General features: G+C 41.2%; 1 protein-coding gene across 2 annotated transcripts in view; it reads left to right on the forward strand.

Moving 5' to 3' along the window:
• itga7 (integrin, alpha 7) overlaps positions 1–12,406 on the forward strand; it is a 32,742-nt gene extending 20,336 nt beyond the window's left edge. For both annotated transcript variants that reach the window (XM_034139248.1, XM_034139247.1), the window contains 19 exons: positions 517–713; positions 1,047–1,135; positions 1,345–1,472; positions 1,728–1,823; positions 1,967–2,028; positions 2,292–2,461; positions 2,801–2,950; positions 3,638–3,753; positions 4,394–4,580; positions 4,676–4,750; positions 5,046–5,125; positions 5,285–5,362; positions 5,686–5,788; positions 5,892–6,107; positions 6,605–6,721; positions 6,817–6,930; positions 7,937–8,035; positions 8,198–8,323; positions 10,707–12,406. In XM_034139248.1, the coding sequence (XP_033995139.1) occupies positions 517–713; positions 1,047–1,135; positions 1,345–1,472; positions 1,728–1,823; positions 1,967–2,028; positions 2,292–2,461; positions 2,801–2,950; positions 3,638–3,753; positions 4,394–4,580; positions 4,676–4,750; positions 5,046–5,125; positions 5,285–5,362; positions 5,686–5,788; positions 5,892–6,107; positions 6,605–6,721; positions 6,817–6,930; positions 7,937–8,035; positions 8,198–8,323; positions 10,707–10,862 (2,359 nt within the window). In that variant the 3' untranslated portion in view covers positions 10,863–12,406. The remainder of the gene's footprint in view (positions 1–516; positions 714–1,046; positions 1,136–1,344; positions 1,473–1,727; positions 1,824–1,966; positions 2,029–2,291; positions 2,462–2,800; positions 2,951–3,637; positions 3,754–4,393; positions 4,581–4,675; positions 4,751–5,045; positions 5,126–5,284; positions 5,363–5,685; positions 5,789–5,891; positions 6,108–6,604; positions 6,722–6,816; positions 6,931–7,936; positions 8,036–8,197; positions 8,324–10,706) is intronic.
• Positions 12,407–12,960: the final 554 nt, after the last annotated feature.

Consider the following 12,960-nt stretch of genomic DNA (forward strand, 5'->3'; position numbering starts at 1 on the left):
CTCATTGGTCATGTGCGCGTTTGTGTGTGTTGGAGAAGGGGCTCTGTAAGGAAGTGGCAGATTTTTTCCGGCTGTGTATTTTCAAATTCTAGCGCACTCGAGCTGGTTTTTCCAAAATGACCTACCCCACCTTTAAATTCAACATTTTGGAAGAATCATGGATTAATTTATATTACAGTACTTTACTGTATGGTTGAGGTAAAGCTAATTTAAAAACTTTATATGATTTTAAGTAGTCATCATATTTTAAAGGTTATTGCACATTTTGTATATGTACTGTAAAATCTTAATCTAAATGTAACAAGCAACCATACAGCTGTGAACGAAATGTAGTGTGGAGGAAAGTACAACATTTGCACTTGTAAATGTGGTGGAGCAGAAGTATAAAGTTGCAAGAAATTAGATATACTTGTAAAGTACCTTCAAATAGTACTTTTGGTTTTGGATAAGAGGTTTTCTTGGCTTCTAAGAACTCGAATTAAAAGACATCTTCTGACTCTCTGTTTCTGTCCCTAGCTGGACAGACCTGATTGTTGGAGCTCCTAACTTCTTTGACCGTAAGGCAGAGATTGGAGGGGCTGTGTACGTGTACCTGAACCCCTTCGGTCACTGGGACGATCATTCCCGACCCATCCGTCTCAACGGGACCTACGACTCCATGTTTGGAATGGTAGTCAGCAACATCGGTGATCTGGACCAGGACGGGTACGGAGGTGAGAACAACCCACAATCTCATACACTGATAAAGTATGTAAGAGTTTGACATTAAATATGTATATTAAAAAATAACTACGACATTTAAGTCAGAAAAAACATGCACAAGTTACTGCTGCCACTGCTGTGGGTTATACTTTAACTTCGGATATAGCCTATAATATAATAAAAGAAAGAAGTGTCCAAAGAGTTTTTTCAGTCTCAACTAACACTATTTGAGCATTAACGCCTTTCCCACTTTTCATACTGTGTTGGTTTTAAACTACTCAGCTGTAAACTGTAGCTAACTAAATGAATGCTTGTTTTTAACAATGATTTCCATATCTGTTCAGATATTGCTGTTGGGGCACCGTTTGATGGAGATGGCAAAGTGTTCATCTACAGAGGCTCAGATGCTGGAATTGAAACAAAGCCAGCTCAGGTGAGTTGTAGACAGTTTAGGAATGAACCAAGAGATTGAAAGTTAATATAGAATGAAGAATATAAAATGAATAGTGCAGTATACATTTAGAATAAGTGAAGACAAGAGGGACAGTACCAATTTTCCATCATTATATGATGGACATGGTTTATTTATTAGTTTTTAAATCTTCAACTATGATGAATGATCTTTATTTTTTGTACCATCAGGTACTGGATGGTCGTGACTTTGATGTGAGACGATTTGGATACTCCATCTCAGGGGGTTTGGATATTGACAGTAACCACTACCCAGATATCGCCGTGGGCTCTCTTAATGACTCAGTGGTTCTCTTCAGGTGAGATTCATTTAGAAAAACAGAACAAAATACTTTACTTGGTATGCATTTGAAATATAAAAGCTCAATGTTAAATATCCTATTGTTGATAAATCTGATCAATTCCAAATCAAAGCAGACACTCAAGAAGCACACAAAATAAAAGCTCTATCATAAATCTTGCATGTTTACTTGCATTTTTCTTCACAATGAAACCACAATTAAGTCATAATGTGTTCTACCTGACACACTCTTGTGTTTTTGATCCATCCCAAGGTCTCGCCCAGTCATCCATGTGCTCCGAGAAGTATCTATCGACCCTCAGTACATTGATCTGGAGCAGCATAACTGCAAGGGCCGAGAGGGAGCCTGGTAAGAGCTTATATTGGGACACATTCTTCTTTTGAATTATGTTTTTCTCTATGATTTAATGGATCATCTCAATCATATGTAGTGGTTAAACTACTGTATAACAGATATACATATTTACGCTTTCCACTGTCTGCCTTTTTTAGCGTGGAGGTCAAGGCCTGCTTCACCTTCACAGCCCACCCAGAACACTACTCCCCGCACATAAGTAAGTCACTCCTCGCTTTCCAAGACCATTTTTGTTCGTCACTTAAGTGGGACGGAAGTCATTTCTATTTACAGTGAAAAGCAACCTTATCTGTGTGTGGAGTAACATTAGACTTTATTTTGATAAAAATCACAGCTGTGTAATACTGTATTCCCTCTGATGGGGCTTCATCTATGTGTTGTCCCTGGTGGGCTCTTTAACAGCTCTATGTGTGTGTCCTGACATTTTTTCCTTCTCTCTTGTTGTTTTTTACTCCCATCCAGCCCTGGTGGTGCACTTTGAAGCTGACACCGAGCGCAGGAAGTTGGGCCTCCCACACCGTGTTAACTTCCTGGGACGCAGTTCCCTGGAGCCGGAGTATACTCAGACAGAAGAGGTGGAGCTCCATCGGCAGCGACACCCTGTGTGCACCACCGCTACCTTCCAGCTCCATGTCAGTAACTTAGATCTGTTGTCCAGATACAATTCATCAACCACAGCTGTTGTGGTAGTGGAATAAGGGATTTGTACTTAGTTTGAGTTATTTGTTAACAATAGCAGGTGGTTTTTGATCTTCGTTTTTGCATTCAAAAGTGGTGGAAACATAATACTTAATAAAAATGGTAAAAGTATATAGCGTGTTTTTAACATTCTACCATTTGTACTGAATTTAATTTACATTCAATATTTTTACTATAAAGTTAAATTGCTATATCTCCACTCTTTCACACCATAAACAAACTCTTTGACCAAATATTTTTGTTAAATTTGGTTCAAATCTCTGTCCATGCAGGATAACATCCTTGACAAACTGCGCCCCATCTCATTGGCGATAACCCACGAGATCAAGCCTGTGCCCCCCCGCAGACATTCGGGTGCCAAGAAGCTGGAGAAGCTGGCGCCTGTTCTGAGTGTTTCCCCGTCCAATACGCTGCACTCTGAGGTCTGTAACAAAAGAAAGCTCAAGTATTTTACTGTCTTGATTAATTTTAATGGGCCACACTTGCATGTAGATTAGATTATACAGAAATGAAAAACTTCCTATCAACTGTTTAATTCTTATGTAAGTCAAACTTGTCATGGCTTATGAAAGTCTCAAATATTACATATAAACAAACCTAGCTGACAATTTGTGTTTAGAACATTAACATTGATAAACATGCAGCATTCCTTTTTGTTGTAGAAACATGGGGATACAGTCTAAACATGTATCGCTTCATTTGTTTTCGTTGTTCTCCTTTTAACCACCACATGTCTGCTGCTTAATAGAGATGTTATGCATTATGATTAAAACCGTGTAATGCAACAAGGGCTGCAAGCGGTTAACATTTACAAAAATACAATTTCTTCTCAATCACTTACTTTGTTTCTTAAAGTTAAAGGTAACAACTTTAAGTGTCTTGTTCTATCCAATATTTGGAAACCAAAATAAATTAAATACACTTTGTGTATGTATTATTGGCTCCATGTTCAGCTTTAAATGCAATCAAAATGTTTTGTATAATGCACCATTTCAGTATTTACCATTCTACAAAAATGTAATCTTGTTTTAAAAACCTGACAGTAGACGAAGATTGTGTTTTGAGATTTAAAAAAAGTACTTCACGTCTTCCTCTTTTACCCTCTGCAGGTGAACTTCCTGCGAGAAGGATGCGGCAGCGACAAGATCTGCCAGAGCAACCTGAAGCTGAGCTACCAGTTTGGAACAAGACCCCTGACCTCCGACCTCTTCACCCCACTGCCAAAGTAAGTGTCTGCTCAGCCCACTCTGTGTGGGCTAGACTGTTTCCTAGGGACACCAACACAAACGTTCACGTGTGTCTGTTTTTATAGTGTGTACAAATTGTTTTAGTGTTGAACGAGCATCAACCAGAAACATTTGCTCGATGCCTTTCAATACTCACATCTTATCTTACCGTATAATGGATGTTATCCTGGCGTTCACTGGATTCTAAATGTCATGTTTTTTAAATGTATCTTTTGGTACAGGATAATATTTAGGAACGTTATCTTTAAAGGATTTATCAATTTATATGGTTGGCTTTATACTAAGCCCTATTATTTCAATTTCAATCCTTTAAGACACTTAAAGGGTGCTATGTCCCTTTGAAAGGTTATCATACTGTCATTTTGAATCACTTTCAAACAGATATCTTTTTTAAAACTAGCTTTAAATGTAAAAAGTGCTCGTGAAGAGAGACTTGAAAAGAGGAATTTAACAAATTATATGCCCAAAAGTTTGACTTATTATAAGGTGGTGCATATCTTTTTTATCCAACTCATAAAGAAGACAATCATGTTAGATTACTTCAAAGTGCAATGATGTCGTTTTTTCATTTTTTCTCAAGAAAACCATGAATGTGTTTTCCCCTCTCTCCTCATGTAGAGATGACGATGAAGTGCAGGTGTTCTCGCTGTCGGACAATCGGCTGGTGGTGCTGGAGATCACTGTCACCAACACGCCCTCTGACCCTGAGCACCCCGAGGAGGACGGAGACGACGCCCACGCCGCTCAGCTGCTCATCTCCCTCCCCAACACTCTGTCTTACGCCGGCTCAAGGATCCCACCACAGGTATCTGCTCTATTAAGAACACTCTTTTTTTACCAAGTATGTTTGGATATCTGTTTGTAATGATAGTATTTTTTTGATATGCTATCTGTCTCTAGATTAGATGCCAGGCAAACCAGAATGGCTCCCAAGTCGAATGTGACCTCGGAAACCCTGTGAAACGCGACACTAAGGTACGAAAACAAAAGAGTGTGAATTCAGACATGTAGCCCTTTGCTTCTTGTTGTCACCTGTCTCTAACCCATTCAACTCCAAATTACCAATGTGTAATACAAACAAAAGTGCAAAAACTTTGGGGAAATGGGGAGAAATCAGGAAAGAAATATGTAACTTGTGGTGGAAAAATATATACAGTATATGTTTTTAGATCATTTCATATATTTTCAGAATTTTATAATTTCAGCATTAAGAGAAATTATGTGTTGTTATTTTCACATATCATTTATATTTCATTTGTTGCTATTTCAGCTTAAATTCTCCATCAACTTGAGCACATCAAACATTACAATTGAGACCACTGAGTTGACAGCAGATCTCGCTTTGACAACGTAAGTCCTCTAAAATGTTCTCTTGAAAACATGATGTATACAGTATGTATGTATTTTCACAACATCAAGCACATCAAGCTCTATACTGTAAGTGCTAATATTTGACTTGTTCAGGCCAAATAACCCTTTGATGACAGTGTTTTGTTGTTTTGTCCTCAGTATCAGTGAGCAGCCCGATCTGGTACCAGTCACAGCTTTTGCTAGAGTTGTGATAGAGCTCCCTCTGTCTGTCAGTGGGTGAGTGAAACCTTTTTCTTTTTTTTATCTCTGTTAAATCTGTATGAGGCTAGGAAAGGTTGCTATTATACATTTTGCTAAAGTTATGTTATTATGTATCGGCATTTTACAACTCTTTATAGACGTTATGTGATGTTTACACTGGTATATTCTATATATTGTGTGCATCACATTCCACAACATTTAGCTTGTATCTTTTAGAATCGTTCAGATCTCATCAAAAATGTTAACTGAGGTTTTCGGTGCAATGCATGTATGCTTTATGCAGCTTTGTGAATGTGTGCAGCTGTCTGACCCCTTGATGTGAATGTGTTCTACTGTAGGCTTGCTCGTCCTCACCAGCTGTTCTTCAGCGGGACAGTGAGGGGAGAGAGTGCCATGGCCAGTCTGGAGGACATCGGCAGCCCTGTGGATTTTGAGTTTGTGGTGAGGAACTAGTGTGTGTGCGTGTGTGTTATTTTGATTGGCATCAATGCTGAAAGAAGTCCCACATCCTAATATAATCTCTTTTATATATTTTTTACATCAGGTGATTAATACCGGACAAGCTCTGCAGACGCTTGGTTCGGCCTTCCTCAACATCATGTGGCCTTACGAGCTGGCTAATGAGAAATGGCTCCTGTATCCCGCAAGCATGAAGTTTGAGGGTCACCCAGAAACACAGTGCACCGCAACGGGGGCCTTAAATCCTCTGAAGCTACCCATTTCTTCACCTGCAGGACTCCAACAGGCTGTTAATATAAGGGTAAGCAGAGCACAGTTTATTTGACTAATTGGCAAGGAAATCTATACGACACCACCAATTAAGACAGCACAGTCAATCTGCATCCACTTAATGGCCACGGAAGGTGCAGTCGATTGTTTTATTTTGGCTTTTAAATATGTATTATTTATATTAGTTAGTTGTATGCCATTAATAAAACAGTACCATACAATAGAAAAACTCTTTATTTGGTCTACATTCTGGTGTTTCTGACTGCAGAAATTCAAGAATTTGTGCTGAAAATGTGTTGATGTGTTAGATGACAAAAACAATCCTTTCCTTACAAAATATACTGTATACATACCATATTTTGTGGATGCAACTGCATATAAACGAATGTGTCGTTGTCATGACTGAAACATTTTCCTCCTGTGTTACATACAGTACATCGTGTCAATGTCATGTTTAAGGCCTTTTGTCAAACATGACTCATCAAAGGAGGCTGATTCATCTCTGCTTGTATGTGTCACTTCCACCAGGCTGGGCGAACGCGCCGCTCCCACCCAGAGGAGGAAGGTCCAATGACGACAAAAGGCAGCGTGAGACGAACCACGCCAGCTGTGGCAGCCTCGGAGAGACGCAAGTCGCTCAAACTGGTAAGAGGGAAAGGAAAATGTTGCTGCCTACACCTGTCACCAGTTAATTTGAAAAAATAAATCCTACAGTGCTAAACTGTCACCCCTTTCTCCAGGACTGTCTCTTGGGGTCCGCTCGCTGTGTCCTGCTGCAGTGTCCCCTCCACAGCTTCTCTGGTCAGGCTGTCCTCAAGATCCATGCCAGACTGTGGAACAGCAGCTTTATAGAGGTAAATAAAAGAAACCTGTCCTCTTTACATCTGCACCTCACTGCACATTATTAGCTTCAGTCCAGCTGTTTGCAACTGCTGCCGGCACTCACATGTGAAGCGAATGAATGATGACTGCAGCAAGTGCATTTACAGGATGATTAACACGAGCTTTGATGTGAAGGCAGTAGGAAAACTGTGAAGACAGCTGTCAGCTTCGACCACTGAGAAACTGGCAGCTGCTGATACATATTCAGATGATATCTAAGAGTGACAAGAAATATACAGTCAACATGGCAGTTTTCTTGTTTAGTCCTTAGCTTATCGCCAAATAAATCAAGATGTCGCCGCAGACTGTATTACTTAAAGGGGACCTATCATGCAAAATGCACTTTTGTACGTCTTTTATACATGAATATGTGTCCCCGGTGTTCCAGGGAACTCACCAAGTGTCAGAAAACACAACCCTCTCTATTTTCCTCCATACCCAAATCTCTAAAAAAGGGGCTGCAACGGATCTGATAAAAACTGATCCAGATTTGAACACTGTCCTGACGTCAGGACGGTGGCGCTACGGCTATTGGGCCAACTCCACCAATCAGGAGGAGACCGCCACGGCCATTGCCGTTCGAAAGCGCTGGAGACGCTGTAGTACATGTCAGGCCAGTAGATGGTGCTGTTCTCACAGAATCTGCCCAGAGCTAGAAATTGTCAAATTGAGCAAAATGAGGCATGGCTAAAATGCATGATCTGTTTGGTATTTTGAAAAAAAAAAAAGTATAAATATGCCTTATATAGGTATGGTCCTACACTATATTATTCAAATATAGCATGATAGGTCCACTTTAAAATGGGTCTTATTTCTAAAGTTTTAGTCAACGTTATTATACTGTATATCAATGATGGTTCAAACTGAAAGACTAAGTTATAAAACAACAGAATGTCCACTTTCATATGAAGGCATCCTTGCCTGTTTTAATATGATGTGATATAACCTGTAAATTGTATTATTCATCCTGTCTGTCAGGATTTTTCGGCGGTCAGTGCTTTGGAACTGCTGGTCAGAGCCAACATCACTGTGAAGTCCAGCATCAAACACCTGGTCCTCAAAGATGCTTCTGCACAGGTACTTAGCATCAGTTCATAGAGCATTTATCTTTATTTTATTTAAACGTTCTTAATCTATTATCATAACAAATATATGTGAACTGAGGCCTGAGGTGTAGTATATATACTATTTTTATTTCAATTCTGCATATAAACAATTGCATTTTTCCTTCCTCTCCAGGTTCCAGTAATGATCTACCCTGAGCCGGGTCTTGCTGATCAGTACTGGATCCCCTGGTGGATCATACTCATAGCTGTCCTGGCAGGCATCCTGCTGCTGACTCTGTTAGTCTGCATACTGTGGAAGGTAACACACACACACACACACACACACACACACACACACACACACACACACACACACACACACACACACACACACACACACACACACACACACACACACACACACACACACACACACACACACACACACACACACACACACACACACACACACTCTTTTAGCGGCAGGGGGGGGGCTGATAGTGGAGCCTCGCAGCGCGGCGAAACTGTGGTGCGGTAGGTGCGCCGCGTTTGGGGGTGCCCTATGTGTCAAAATCCTGTATATATATATTTTTTTCTTGATTATATTCACATTCAGCATACCCATAAGACTCCACTGTCCCTTCCTTTGTCTTTTTCCTCATTTATTTCCATGGTAGTCCAATTATTTCTACCAGCTTTGTTCTGTCCTAATCATTTTATTACTTCCAGCTCACTCTCATCTGTTTCTTTCCTCTTGTTTGTCCTCTGTGTGTCCTCTCTTTGTGTTTGTGTCTTCTCACTTCAATCTGGGACTCAAATCCCCTTCCTCTTTCATTTCCCATTGGTTCTCATCTGTTTTACTTTCCCTTTGGTGATCTGTTGCCCAGTGTGGCTTCTTCAAGCGCAGTGAGCGGCGCCGGCACTATGACACAGAGTACTACCGCGCCCATTTGGGGGTCCAACCCTCGGAGGCGGAGAAGCAGGCGTCAGAACTATAATATAAAGATATATTTCACTCTGGCCTGCTCTCCCCTCCTCCTCTCCCTCCAAGCGGTAAAACATTCACACACAATGGCTGTGTTGTGCACTTTGGTGTGGCTGGTGGTGTTCATTTCAGTGTGAAATATTGACACACATTGGCACAATTAAATTAAACCAGAACTCTTATTGTTTAGCATTGTTTGGTGCCTATGAACACCATCCATCCATCTCTCTGGCAGGGCTTTTCAGATGCCTGCTGTGCTGTGTGTCGTGCCTCTGCTGCTGACGTGGCAGATTAATTAGCTACACCGGTCTATGGAGACTTGTCATTTTGTGATGTGCTTGTCATGCGCTTTTTAATACAGTATATTAACACTCCTGTGTGACATATCAAAAAAGTGCCTTATTGTCAGGTGTTAAAGGTCCCATGTCATGCTTTTCTGGTTATTACCCGTCCCCTTGTGTGTTATGTAGCTTTTTCTGAATGTAAACGGTCTGCAGAGTCACAAACCCTCAAAGTACACCGTGTAGCGAGTAAAACTCTAACACAGAAAAGACCTGTCTATGCTGCCCCAGAACGCCTCGTTGGAGATTTCTCTTTTTCTTCCTGGTACTAAGTGACGTAACGACGACCCAAATGGAGCCATTCCGTGGAGCTCCTCACACACACACACACACACACACACACACACACACGCACACACACACACACACACACACACACACACACACACACACACACACACACACACACACACACACACACACACACACACACACACACACACACACACACTCTTTTAGCGGCAGGGGGGGGCTGATAGTGGAGCCTCGCAGCGCGGCGAAACTGTGGCGCGATAGGTGCGCCGCGTTTGGGGGTGCGGGGGGGGGGGATGCGGGTGCTAGTGGAGCCTCGGAGATGGGCCCCCTCAGCATCCCCCCCCCCCCCCCCCCTTCCCGCGTCCATTCGTGATGTCTCGCTGTCTCGCAGCAAGCAGGAAACCACACCAGTAAGCCAGCTCACACTGTCAGCTCCTCGCAGCAGCGAGATGACCAATCAGAGCACACTGGGCTCACAGGGAGGGGGGGGGGGGGGCAGGAGCTCCAACAAGGCGTTTAGGAGAGTGAAATTCAGTGAATACACATACTACATACAGGGATGCTGTATGAGAAACCAATGTGAGTTTGGAAAATTGCACAATGTGAATCTATTCTAGTAGACCTCAACAATGGAATTATGATCAGTAGAATTGGCCATGTCATGGGACCTTTAAAGTTTACTTGTCATTAACATCTTCAGGTGTTTTTGTCACATGAATGTGGGCACTTCTTCTTGATGGCAGCGTGTTTGGGTTTTAGTCACGGACACTAAAGGATGATGCTGAATTTGAAATGTGGAGCATGTTGATGTGCTTTGGGTGCCTTTTTATTAAAATGTCACCTTAACTGCACATGGTCAGCAGATAATCACTTTTATCTGTTTGAGATGAACTACAAGACTTTAATAGAACTAATTACATTGTATACGCCTCGTGCATGACATTTGAAGTTAAACAAATGAAATAATTGCAAACAAATGCATGCAATTTGTGTGGAATTTGCAATAACTATATATGACTTAAGTTAATTTGTCTTTTCCTTCCGTCCTGTCTCTCTGTCTCTCCCTCCCTTTCTTCCTCTATCTGCACTCCTCCCTGTTTTCCTCTTTCCTCTGCCCACAGTGTGGCTTCTTCCAGCGGGCTCACTACAAAGACAAGTTGCCTCAGTACCACGCGGTGAAGATTCCTCGCGAAGACCGGCCACAGTTCCAGACTGAGAAGTCAGGAGTTGTCCATAAAAAGGAATGGGCCACGCACTGGAGCGACCGGACCTCATAACTCGCTTTGAAGCACTGACTGACTGAATTAATTCAAATCACCATGTGTGGCACTCATTCTGTCTTTGCATTGGAACTAACGGACTAAAAATGGTGAACATAGACTGAGATTGTGACATCTTGTGCACTCTGTACTGTGTCAGTACTTGCATACTTATGGCCTGTTGCACTGTGACTGGATCTATACTCTCTGTAGCCCACTGATGGCTGGCCTTGCATAGTCTATTTACTCTGTGCATCTATATCAGTGTGTAACAGTTACTACTGCAGGCCAACAACAGTATCAGGACCAGTCTAGCAGCTCCAAATAATAACAGCCTTCAGAAAGATGCTCACATGGACTTCACTGTTTTCCTGAGGACAAATGAGGACAGAAAATCACAACTCAAAGACATGCATGAATGCACAAACATACGGTATAATATTAGATGCATACAGACACACTGGACATTGTTGATGAAGAAGACACTGCCCGTGACGAAGACTACTTTTTGCCTTAACTACTGTAAGACTGACGACTAATATGGGCAATGAAAGAAATTCTTCTTTTTTTATATAAATGATTTTTGGGGATTTTGTTTAGCACTGGTGGACATTGTAAAAATGTCAGTATGTAAGATATCAGTGAAGTTTTATGTTGCAGAACACTGAATGTGTCTGGGTTTCATTCAAGGAAACGAAATGCATTTTTACGTCATTATAGTTTTTGTTTATGTGTCAGTCAAATGTACTGTACATCAATAGGTTACTGCCTGAGTGAACTTGAATAAGAACAATACAACCTATAACAGCCACGCCCATAGCACTGCAGCCGCATGGAGATCAAATATGTAATGAAAGCAGAGCAATATTTAAAATATGGCCTGAACATTTACAGTGTAAGCATTTAAATTCATAAGCCAGTTTATAAAATGATTATGTGTGAAAACGTGGTCTCAAATTACAGCCTATAATGTAAGAGTGAATGAGATACTCTATTATTATAAGGTTTTCAACAACTTCCATTTATTTTTGGACTGAAATGTAAAAATATTTCACCAGAAGACATGATAACCTTTGTATAAATAGTTATGAAACTGCCTAGTTGGATTATATTAACCTGCTTGTTACGTTGTTTCTGGTACTGTACTCCAGTCACAGCAGCCGGAGTAAGATGGTACATTCATTTCAGCACTGACATTTCTAACTGCGTACAAGTGCCTTGTTGTAAAAGTGGCTGACACCTCTGGATAAAAAAAAAAATCCCTCTAACATTTAACCAACATGGAGAGAGGAAAGAATATTTCAAGAAGAGCAGGACATGTTGGCAAGGAGCAAGACGAACTTTCTTTGGATCTAATTTGGGTCGATGAAGTGGCTGTAAAGCATGAAGAGTCAGCTTGTTTTTGAAGGTATTGCTGGACAATCTTGTATTAGCTGCATGAAGCTCCTGTTGCTGTTCTGCCCCCCCCCCCCTTCCCTATTTTTGGTCATGACTAAGTGTTTTATTTATTTTATGTTTGGCTGCACTGTTTAACATTGTAAATAAAATAAAAAGAAACAAAATAAACCCATCTGATATTGCTTTGTTATTCTCACACCTTGCATTCTACTGTATCAAAGCATTATCAACCCATCCTCATGTACTGCTCCGCCTGCTTTTTCAATATGTTCACTGTCACCAACTGGACAAAGCTCACACATATCACCAACACTGCTGCCAGGATAATTGGACTCCCCACACTCAACCTCACAATACTTAACAACAGGGCCATCTCACGCATCGCATCCACAATAGAACTGGACATCACACATCCACTCATCAGTACCTCACCCCACTGCCATCCGGACGTAGGTACAGAACACTCAGACATAAAAGAGCTCGCTTTCGAAAAAGCTTGGTTCCGGCAGCCATTTCTGCCATAAATAACAGGCCTCGCTAAATGTAACTGCCATGTGTGTCACCATCTGTTGTTGTCGGTGTCATTGTTTGTTGTTTATATATTTCATGTAGGCCTATACTGTGTACAGTGCTGTGAAAAGGAATTTCCCCCTGGAGACAATAAATCTAATCTAATCTAATTCACCCACATCAGTGAGAGGTTACTGGTCAGCCTGCA

Source organism: Trematomus bernacchii, unplaced genomic scaffold (assembly GCF_902827165.1).
Source record: "Trematomus bernacchii unplaced genomic scaffold, fTreBer1.1, whole genome shotgun sequence".
NCBI lineage: Eukaryota > Metazoa > Chordata > Actinopteri > Perciformes > Nototheniidae > Trematomus > Trematomus bernacchii.